The 12,361-nt window shown below is 38.3% G+C and overlaps 1 protein-coding gene across 1 annotated transcript in view; it reads right to left on the bottom strand.

Moving 5' to 3' along the window:
• Positions 1–12,361, bottom strand: part of LOC105196989 (mucin-22) — a 70,571-nt gene that overhangs the window by 4,776 nt on the left and 53,434 nt on the right. Inside the window, 3 exon segments of the mRNA XM_011163170.3 lie at positions 32–298; positions 10,012–10,254; positions 11,695–11,862. Coding sequence (XP_011161472.2) covers positions 32–298; positions 10,012–10,254; positions 11,695–11,862 — 678 coding nt within the window.

Below are 12,361 nucleotides of genomic sequence, written 5' to 3'. Positions count from 1 at the left end.
AATGATTCATACAATTAGAAATATTCTTTACCTTCAAGTGAAGTGTAGAGATAGCGTACTTCTCCTTAGCTTCTCGCTTCTTCAGAGTGACTTGGAAGTCACCGTAAAGTCGATGACAATCTGTCACCTCCGAAGGTGGAATGTACTCCGTACATTTTTCCACTTCATTTTCGATGAGATCGGTCAGCATGATAATCACCTTGCTCTGTTGCTCCCAAATCATTCGCCAAAAGTCTGTAACGGTCGACTCTAATGGCGCTTGGCACGCGATATAATACTTCGTAGCGTTCTTAGGACCCTGAAAAATCAATGTGTGTTTTTAAATCACACGCTGTGCTGCATGTTGAGAGTCTATACAAATAGTACCTACAATTGTTTTCACACAGAAAAAAATATTAATTCTACTGCGAAAAAAGCGATTATTTAATTTACTATTTTTATTTTAGCAAATGGTAACGATTATCTTTAACAAAGATTATTGTTGATAACTGTTTTAAAATGTACTTATCAAAAATTTTAGACAAATTTATATACTAAAAAAAATATATATATAATTTTTCTCTGCGTGTACACAAAAATTCATTTTAAGTATAATACATATTATTTGTTTCAAATAAATGATGAGTATAAGACTATTATCTAGAAAATATGTTTTGTAACCATATCGGTTCCTTAAAAGAAGATAACTAAATTGAGTAATCGCTTTTCTCAACAAAAATAATATTTTGCTGCATATGTAGACACTACTTAATGGTAAAACTAAATATTATTATTTGTATCAAGTACATTAGTATTTTTCATCAAATATGTTACACCTATTACGAAACGTAATTACAAAATGTGAAAATATTAAATTCACTTTTTACTTAAATTATTAATATTAAGTTTGTCACTGTTAATGAAATTAAAATACAAAATTACGTTCGTGCTGAATGTGCAATGTTTCATACAACAATATTTCTACATTGTTGTATGCACGGTGAAGAACTTGTTCACTCTCGTTTTTACGTTTTGTATGACAATTTTATTAAAAATTTGTATTTACACTGAACGCGTTTCTCGCGTTCTTACGCATCGAGTTTACAGTTCGCTCGCCTTTCGCTCGTTAGGAGTATTGCTGGTTGCCAACGTTGATAGCCGCACGAGACGAATGCTCTAGTAGATTTTTGGAAATAATGATGCCACACTTGAGGAAGTATCGATTTTTATGGATCCTCGGAGACTCACACGATCCCACCACTTCACCGGCAACGAATCCGTAAGCGTCTCCGTGATCCTTTGGTCTGAGTGGCTGTCGCGCACAGCCGAGATTGCGCCAACTCTGGCGCCCGTACGTCTGAGACATGATCTAACATGTCGAGCGGTACGCGCGGACCTTGGTGATTTCATACTTATGTTATTCTACGCAACATACTCCCCCGTTGAGAGGGTACACCGATCAATAACGCAATTACAGCCGGAATGTTTCATGACAAAATTTGAGTACAATGTTTACGCAGTCAAGGCTCAATTGGCAATATGTATAGTAACGCCGTTGATCGCTTTATCTCACCGCTCACAGTTTTAATAGTAGCGGCTCGTGATATCCCGTCGTCGCCAGGATGTAATCTGGTAATTCTTCCCAAGTTCCATTGTGCGCACGGAGCTGTTTTGTCCTTAATAAGTACGACGGCTCCAATCTCGAAACGCTGTCCCTCTTTGATCCATTTGCGACGGACTTGTAACTCGTTTAAATACTCGAGACTCCACCTCTTCCAGAAGTCTTGTCTCACCTTAGCAATATGTTGCCAAGTGGACAAACGGTTATCTGAAATGCTCGTATAATCGTTTTCGGGCAACATGGTTAATGGTTTGCCGATTAAATAATGAGCGGGGGACAGTACTAATAAGTCGTTCGGATCGGACGAAATAGATGTAATTGGTCTCGAATTTAGAATACCCTCGACTTCTACAACGAACGTATTTAATTCCTCGAATGTAAACAAGGAATCACCAATTACTCGTTTGAAATGGTGTTTGAAACTCTTTACGGTAGACTCCCATAGCCCGCCGAAGTGGGGTGCTGCTGGCGGTATAAAATGCCAGGTGATACGGCGATCACTCGCATATTGTTGTATTAATTTTTTGTGCTCGTTCGAATTAAATACGGCATATAGGTCCTTCAACTGATTGTTCGCGCCAACAAAATTCGTACCATTATCCGAGTATACGTGTTCCGGTAAACCTCGCCTCGCAGCGAATCGGCGTAATGCGGCTAAGAATCCATCGGAAGTTAAGTCACTCACTACTTCAAGATGTATCGCCTTAATCGTCATGCACACAAATACGCATACATAGACCTTGACACGTGTTTTATTGCGGTATTTTTTTCTTTAATATAAAATGGGCCGCAGAAATCAATGCCTGTGTTTTGAAAGGGCGTGCTTACGCGTACGCGGGCTATCGGAAGATTGCCCATTTTATAATCGCTGTTATTGTGGTTAAATCGAATGCAACGCGTGCATGTACGGACAATTTTCCGTACTTGGTTACGGCCGTCCGGTAACCAAAATCTTTGCCGAAGAATGTAAAGCGTGGTTTGTATGCCTGTATGGTAATGCTTCTCATGGATTTCGCGTATGATGCGATCGGTCAAGCTGTGTCGACTGGGAAGCAGAATTGGGTGTTTTTGCGCGAACGTGAGGTCTGATTTTTGCAAACGTCCTCCCACGCGAATTAAACCGTATTCATCAATAAACGGATTTAAATTGGCGAATTTACTCTTGTTAGTCGAAGCTCCATTTAATCCTTTAATTTCATCAGAAAATTGATCAGCTTGTAATATTTTTAGCACGCGTATTTCTGCCTTATTAATCTCTTCCGCTTGTAAGACCCCTGTGTGTTTATTTGGATGACGGACCCGGAGACAATATGAAACGATTCTGATTAATTTGGAATAAGAAGAATATCTATCGAGGATATCAAACTTAGTATGTTCGGAAATTAAGCAAGCATTCTTTTTTAATTCGGGTATTTCGGGTATCCGAATAATTTCGTTGGGCCATTCATCTTCATCCTTGCTCAACCACGATGGTCCCGTAAACCATGTTTGATTTCGCAAAAAATCGTGTGGCAATTGACCCCTCGAAATAGCGTCGGCAGGATTTTCCTCTGTTCGAACGTGTCGCCATTCGTGTGACTCAGTAAATTGTCGAATGCTCGCGACGCGGTTAGACACGTAAGTTTTTAACAAATGGGGGGCTGTATTCAACCAGTGAAGCACGATGGTAGAATCGCACCAAAAGATAATCTTATTGAAATTGATGTTCAATGTGCCTTTTACTTCCCGAAATAACTGTGCTAATGTTAATGCACCGCACAGCTCGAGTCGTGGAATCGTGACGGTTTTCAAGGGTGCAACTCGCGATTTCGCGCATAGCAATTTCGCCACGGTTTTCTGATTATTAGATGAACGTATGTATATGCATGCCCCGTAGCCGATACTACTGGCGTCACAAAAACCATGCAATTGCACATCGTGATACCCTTCAATTAATAACTTACGGTCAACCGAAATCTTATTTATAGATTCCCATTGTCTAGCGAAATTAGACCATTCGGTATAAATACTTTGCGGAATGGATTCATCCCAATGTACACCGCTACGCCACACGTCTTGCATTAATTTTTTGATATACAAGATAACTGGTCCTACTAAACCCAACGGATCGTAAAATTTTGCGATTTCTGATAATATCTTTCTCTTCGTCACCCTTTCCGTGATCTCGATTGATCTTGTTGCGTAATATAATTTATCGTTTTTCGCGCTCCACGTGATGCCTAGTGTTTTTAGATCACGATCAATACGGATAGTGAAACTCTCGTGCAACGCGGTAGACTCTAAGTCATGGATTATGCGTTCATCATTCGATGCCCATTGTCTTATCGTAAAACCGCCTCGTGCTAACAACGCGATGATATCGTCTCGTAATATTCGGGCTTCCTTGATCGTTTCGGAACCGGTTAATAAATCGTCTACATATAAGTGTGATTTTAAAACTCCGGCCGCCTTAGGAAATGATTGATATTCGTCCTCTGCAAGTTTTTGTATGGTACGGATTGCCAAAAATGGCGAGGATGATACACCGAAAGCTAATGTATTCAATTGCAATGTTTCTATCTTGCCATCTCTACGCCATAGAATCTGTTGAAAGTGTCGATCCTGTTCATGTACTAGTACTTGGCGATACATTTTTTCTATATCCGCTGTTATAACGTAATTGTACGTGCGGAAACGAATTAAATGTGATATTATTTTATCTTGTATGCTTGGACCCGTCATTAACACGTCATTTAACGATACGCCGTTGTCAGACTTAGCAGAGGCGTCGAACACTACTCGCACCTTTGTAGTATTGCTTGTATTTTTTATCACCGCGTGATGCGGCATGTAATACCCGCTTTCGTCAGAATTTGTCACCCATGACATATGTTTTAGATTTAAGTACTCATTTATTACCCGCGCGTATTCATTCTTTAACTTTGCGTCTGTGTCAAGTTTGCGCTCTAACGACAATAGGCGTTTGAGTGCCATTTTACGTGAATTTCCGAGACGTTTATTTGTATTGCCGAATGGCAACCGAACTGTATATCGCCCATTAACGTCGCGAGATACCGTTCTTATAAAATGCGACTCACATTCGACTTCCTCTTCTGTTTGCGGTTTATTTAATCCGATCTCTTCGATTTCCCAAAACTTCTGTATCAAATCCTCCAAACGCGTTAAATGGCATGTTACAGCCCTTCCCGTTTTTTGCGATGATGTGCCGCCAGCGATTATCCATCCTAATCGCGTTTTTTGTAAATATAAGTCATATCCCTCACGAGACAAATCTATCTGACCAATAGCGAACAACGATAGTGACGCTCCCGAGCCAATCAGTAAATCAACATGTCGTGGTAAATGAAAATCCGGATCTGCTAATCTGATATTTGACGGTATCTTAACTGAATTGCGCGGAAAGGTTTCAGACGGAACTAAATCTGTTATAGTCGGAATTGTCAAACAGGTCAATTCTTTAGAAAAGTTATCATGTATAGATTGAATTGTAATTCGTACTATGCCCCTTGATTTAGTATTCATGCCATTGATCGCGCTAATTGGCGAAGAATGTGCCGTCACTTCTTCCTTCAAATATCTCGCGATCGATTCTGTTAAAAAGTTCGCCGAAGCGCACGTATCTAGTAGAGCACGACATTTTATTGGACCGTGTTTGCCGCCACGTATGTATACCATTGCGCTCGTCATTAGATGTGGCGCTGATACGTGCAATGACGCGAGACTCGTGGTCTTGCCGTTGTTCGCTTCAATTAGTCAATCGGTTTGAACGGAGGTGGATTTTGATTTGTCCGATTTATGCGTGTTCGCGTAATTATCAATATGGAGAAGCGAATTATGACGCTTGTTGCAAATAGAGCAATTGGAAAAGTTGCAAACATTGCCCTTGTGCGACCGTAAGCAATTATAACAGAGTTTCGCGGTTTTTATCGCGTCAATACGTTTTTGCACCGGTAGTTGTTTGAATTTTTCACACAAATGAAGAGGATGTCGACGATTTCTGCATATTATACAATTACGCGATGTATTTAACACGAATGCTTTATTTGGAGAAGAAGAGTATCGTTTTTTCTTTATCGGCGGTTCCCCTTTGCTTCTTTCTGCCTCTAATGTCTTAGTCCGCTCGCGTTTTGATGCGAAGACCGCGGATTTATATAAAAAATCGTATATTTGGTCGGGTTCCGGAAATGTTTCTCGTTCGAGAGAGTTTTCCCATCTTTCCGCCGTACTTTTCGGTAACTTGGTCTCTAAAACGTGCACAATCATTTCGGGCCCGACGGAAGCTCCCAATACGCTTAATGACGCGATATGCTGTTGTACGTCGTCCGCAAGTTTCGACAAACCGCTAGACGTTTCTTTCTCTAACACCGGTAGGTTTAAAATAGACGATAAATGTCGCGAAATGAGAATGCGCTTCACTTCATATGATCGTTCAAGTAACTCCCATGCCTTAGAATAATTTATATCGTCGGTTTCAAAGATTTTAATTTTATTGGCCGCTTCGCCCGTTAAAGCCGATTTCAAATAATGAAGCTTGTCAATGTCTGACAAGTCGGTCTGTGATCCGATCATATTCCGGAAGCTATTCTTAAACGAGAGCCAACTCTCAAATTTGCCATCAAAGGTCGGAAGCGAGGCTTCGGGCAATTTGATACGCCGTTTTTTGGTCGAAGTAGCGAGTGAATTCTCATAGGGCCGATCTTCGTGGGACGCGCTGGTACTAGCCTCGGATATATTTGACGCGGACAACCTATTTTTTATCTTAGCCGCAAGCAAATAATATCGTTCTTCAATATTTTCATATTCGGTTTGGTGTGACTCGTTTGGATCTAATTCGGTAAGCTCATCGTTGAAGTCCTCATACGCGTGAAATAACTCAGTTACACGTTCTAAGCGTAATTTGATTAATGTATCGTCCGTTGTACCTTTGTCGAGGATATTATTGAGATTCGTGATTTTAGACTTTAAAGAAGTCCGTTTATTTATGAGTATTTTGGCTCTGTTTGCCATTGTTCACTGATCGAAATAACGAAACCGAACGACTTACTTGATTTTGTACTCTGCTCGTGTATATTCCCCCTCTCGCTCGTGTAGCTCGTGGTAGTGGAGGGTCGTCTCTGGCTCGTTCCTCGTAGGTTACGTAACCTCGCGAACTCGTCCGTTCGCTTGCTCGTGGCTCGTTTGCGCGCTGGCTCGTGTGCGCGCCGTCTCGTTGCTCGTATGCGCGCTGGCTCGTTGTCGTTGACTCGTGTGCGCGCCGTCTCGTTGCTCGTATGCGCGCTGGCTCGTCGCTCGTTGCTCGTTGACCGTGGGTCGCAAGACCTCACAGGAGGCACCAAATGTTGTATGCACGGTGAAGAACTTGTTCACTCTCGTTTTTACGTTTTGTATGACAATTTTATTAAAAATTTGTATTTACACTGAACGCGTTTCTCGCGTTCTTACGCATCGAGTTTACAGTTCGCTCGCCTTTCGCTCGTTAGGAGTATTGCTGGTTGCCAACGTTGATAGCCGCACGAGACGAATGCTCTAGTAGATTTTTGGAAATAATGATGCCACACTTGAGGAAGTATCGATTTTTATGGATCCTCGGAGACTCACACGATCCCACCACTTCACCGGCAACGAATCCGTAAGCGTCTCCGTGATCCTTTGGTCTGAGTGGCTATCGCGCACAGCCGAGATTGCGCCAACTCTGGCGCCCGTACGTCTGAGACATGATCTAACATGTCGAGCGGTACGCGCGGACCTTGGTGATTTCATACTTATGTTATTCTACGCAACAAATTTTTTTACTTAAAAGCTTAAACGTAATGTGTCTGTAAATATTAAAGAAATGCAATTTATCAAATTTTGTAGCATTTTAAATTAAAACTTATTAATTTATTAATTACTGCCATAATTAATATAATGTCGAGAGGCATGTAAAGCGTCTTAGTTGATATTATATTTTGAAGATCACAGCTGCTACAGGAGTCTTGTCTTTCTTTAATCTAATCTATTTTAACATTTTTCCTGTATTATTATCTATAAATTATCTATACAATTATTTATAGATAATTGTTGAATACGACCAATTGCGTTGTATTCAGATGCACAATCGTATTTCCAGAGTATTACTCGATCTTATAAGAGAGTTGAGAGAAATTAATTACGCGTCAGACTGCGTTTCATCGACCACATTCAGCGCGTATTAATTCCTCCACGCTCTAATTGCAAGACGTGTGCTATACATACAAGTTATATGCAAGGTGCAAGCGTTACGAATGCCGGTTCGATTGTATCCCCGATATGAAGCAATCCGAAGGCGGAAGCGATACCGCTGGGTACGCTTGTCGATCGATCGATTCGTTCCTAATGGAAGTTTTGTCCGTTATGTTACCGTCGAATCCCACGCGGAAGCGTCTTAACGCGTGCGAGAGATAAATGAGCTTGCTGCGCACCCTTAGAGCGCCAGGCACCTCAGGATACTTGAGAGAGAGAGAGAGAGAGAGCAATAAAAACACGACTTTTGTGTGTTCATATATTTTTTTCCCTAGCTTTCTCTCGTTTCTTAAACGAGAAGAATTTACCAAGCGATAAATTGAAAATTGCCCAGCCGTCGCGCATATTGCGTTTATTGGATAAAATTGTTCATCGCGTAAATTGTTACGACATTGTGCACGTAACACATTCATGACATCCCTCTACGATTTATGTAATAAAGGAAATTTCGTATGCGCGTAGGTTCTCCCCTTCGAGCATTATTATTATTATTATTAGAAATTGCCGTTATCGAAATATTATTTCGTGCGCTAAACATACACAATGCACTGGCAAAACGAGCGAATCTAATATATGAGATATTCCAAAAATCAGCGAATATAATAATATCTTCACTAAAGCACACAAAAAAAACGTGAATTAATAAACAAAATAATAATAAAGTAGAGCAAAATGTCTCAAAAAGTGAGGTATCAACATAAAATTGCCCTAAACTTATAATACAGAAATAACTATTCCATTTATATACAAATAAAATGATAGAATTACAGACGAAAGAGTAGTAGATAAAAATATTTCTGAAACGTTGTTGAAAAAGTGAATATACAATTAAAATAATAATATACGATATATGTAGAAGAAATAACCGAATAAGAAATAGAATATAACAAATTGAAGCAATACAATACGATATATTAAAAATGCAACATGTTATATATTAAGCAATACAGGTGGAAAAAAACGTTACTGAATATTATACATCCGAATAAAATAAAATGTTATACTCTTGTAATAAAGATACATTACTGCAGGTATTTTAAAAGGGCATCAAATCTTGTTGCATCAAATCTATAATTAAAAAACAATTTTTCTTATTTTAAGACAATATTATTGAAAGTTATCTTTGAATTTAATCATATTTATATTTAAGTTTATTTTTAACCATCTGAAAGATAGATATATAACTAGAGATAGAATTGAAATAGAATACTTGTCTAGAATTCTGTCGTTATTATAAGTCGCCCCAAAGTGGGCTTCTGTGAAGAAGCTTTCGATTGTGAATTGTGTCAGCATCTTCCATTTCGTTATACATTATATAACATACTTTATCGTATACTTTTAATGCTGAAAGATCAAGGTAGACTTACATAAAAATCATTCTTATTCAATAATATTTAATAGAACTCTCAAACTAAAAAAACAATAATTAGAAGAAAGGCAAACAAAATATTGCAAATCTCAATACGCAATGTCATTACTGAAGAAAACTTATCATAACGTATCATAATTGCGTTGTACATACAAGATGATTAGCCCTTGTACCTATTTGACCCCGATTTGTGGAACTATTGAGGCTGTAGAAGACGAACTAGTTATATTCAGCAAACAATTCCTGCCGCTTCCGCATCTAAGTTCCCAGCTTGAACGATACAATGCACTCACTTTCCCGGCGATACGTGTTACGCAACATTCCTTTCCCACGCGCGCCGCGAAAACGCTTTGCTACTCTTTAACACGTTAGCATTCACTGTATGACGTGGCTGACATAATCTGATCTCGCATATAAACACCCTATTATCCTAATGACACAGATAACCATGGAGTTCTCCCATGATTTATGTAGCAACGAGGCGAACATAAGAAACAAATAGTTCGCCATTTGTCTTTATTCGACGCTGTTGTCGTCCGCTATCGATTCGCAAATTAATTGATTCGTATTATTCGCGAAAACGTGAACTCGTAATTTCATGACGTAGATGTAAATCATGATTAAATTCGAGCCTGGTGGTTTTATGTTTCGCGTAGGAAATGCCGGGTGTGTAATCCCCAACAGTAATAACCCGCAACGACAAAGACGTCCCTTGAGAACGGGACGATATACGATGTGAGACACGCCCGCGAAATCAGTTCGAACAAAACGTCTCACTTACCCGCACGTAACTAGCGTTGATGTACTCAGTCAAAGCATCATTGTTCAGCCTCTGTAACGGCACCCTTGTCTCCGGAAGCGGTATTACGTTCGCATATCTATTCTTCACCTCAGCGCCCGGGGGTAGCTCGTCTATCTTCGCCGAAACCTGGGGTATGCCCGCGAACTCCTCGTTGATTGCGTTAACGTCGTTACAGAAAGATGAAAGCCCGGCGAAGTTGAGGGGATGGGAGGGAATGGCGCTCTGAAATAAGAGAATACCTCTCATAGAAAGCTTTGCTCCTGGCCTCGCTCGTGGAAGAGAGAATGCCTCGCTTCCTTTGACGGAGCGTTACATGGGAAATCAATCAATATCGATCGTAAAAAATATTTCGAATATGCCAATTTTCTAAATTTAATTCAGTAAAAACGTTTACATTAAGTATAGCGAGGTGTGATGTTGAAGTGTAAAGCAACTTTAGTAAGGTGTAGTAAATGAAAAGTCTGTCTTCACAAACTTACAGCTAAAATACATTTTTAAATACTGATAATTTATACGTACTTTCTTTTTCTATTTCTTTTCTATTTATTTTTCTATTACATTTAACTGCGCCTTTGTAACTGCGCCTTTGTAACTGCGCCTTGATTTTTATTAATCTTTTGGGAGCATTGTTTATCGATTTTCAAGAGTCCAGTTTAAAATTTGTTGTATTATAAATACGTTTTAATTTATATTTTAAGTATTATTATTTATAAATATTTTCAGGCGACATCAAATATATAATAATATATGTAATTTTTATTTTTTTTTTGTAATTACCTTTATAATTTTATATTTATAATTTATGCAAAATATACATATTAAAATTGAAAAATATTTTCAGGAGATATTTCAAATAATTTTATATGGAAATTAACGTAGATTAATTAATGAGAAATTAACTGATTAAACATTAATTACTGTTACAAGTGACTGCAGATGTTTTCAAGATAATAGTTTATTGAGAGACGCCATTTTATAAATCAAACAAATGTACCTACTATCCAAATAAAGTTAAGTCTGCTCTAGAGCATTTCAACACTGATCAAGAATCTGTTATATTTAATAACGTCAGTGGAATTCAGAAGCAAGAATCTAAGTCAACTAACGGCAATCTAACGGCAGAAATCAAACAAAGCAGTGACACAGTTAATTAACTATTTACTAATCAAATCTACCATTTTACTATTTGGATACAAGCAATATTATCGTTTTACACTTTTTTTACCTGAACAATTAATTTAGATCTATACTTTTGTAACACGAAACAGAAGCTATAAAGAAAAGAAAAATTATTAACGTAAAAATTGTAATGTAGAAAATATATAATACATTGTTGTAAAATACATTATTTCTTTTTAAATTTGCCATATTTACATATTCTTAAAATAATAAAAAAGTATATTGAAAAAAAAAAAATTTTTTTCCATTATCTCAACAAACAATTAATGACGTTAGTAGTTCGTATTTCTCTCACAAGTAAATGTCTCTAAATTAATTTATATAACACACAAATTTTGATATAACTAAAGTCAACGGTACATAGATCGAAATGACGTAATATACTATAATCATCCATTAAATACAAGATTAAATTTCAAAGAGCAGCACACAAGAAATTCAAACAGTCTTGAAGGCTTTTACAATTAATCTCCTTGAACTTACCGAATCTTCGAAAGTTGGATTGCCGTAACTTCTCTTGGAGGATCTTGCCGCACCTTTGCGCCTTACGCTATTGTACGCCGAAACGCTGTCGAGGCTGTAGGCGTCCAAGGATACTGGTCGGCACCGTTCTCCGTAATTGAACCTCGTTTGCCTCTTTCTCATTATAAACTGCAAGTTACAGCTAAGGTTAGCGGCCGTTACGTTCGACGGAACGAAAAGCAAAAGTCGATACAGCGACCTTCTACTGCTTGCATCTTTGCGATGCTGCCCCGCAATAGTATAATTCGTCTACAAATACTCACGATGTCCCGAAATACGGCGACAGTTAATTTAGTGGCCATGCATTGAATCGAAAACTGCAGGTCGCCAGCATGCAAAACATATTTACAAACGATAAAGGTGTGCCGCGAATTACAATTTTTGATTTAACTCTATCGAGTCTAGTGGGACACATGTCCCAGTGTCTCTAAAAAATTATAGCTTTAGTAAATATTAAGCTATTCAGTTCAATTAGAACTTGTTTTAAAGAAAACTATTTTAATTTTATTTGAAAAATGTTGTGATAAATAAAATCATAAAATATAAAAAATTATTTACGTAGTAAGATCGGAAAGTTCTGGAACTAACCATGGAAAGTTTGATGCCTAATATTATTATACTTTCGTAT

The sequence above is a fragment of the Solenopsis invicta genome, chromosome 11 (assembly GCF_016802725.1).
Source record: "Solenopsis invicta isolate M01_SB chromosome 11, UNIL_Sinv_3.0, whole genome shotgun sequence".
In the NCBI taxonomy this organism is placed as follows: Eukaryota; Metazoa; Arthropoda; class Insecta; order Hymenoptera; family Formicidae; genus Solenopsis; species Solenopsis invicta.
This window is presented reverse-complemented; position numbering and strand designations above follow the sequence as displayed.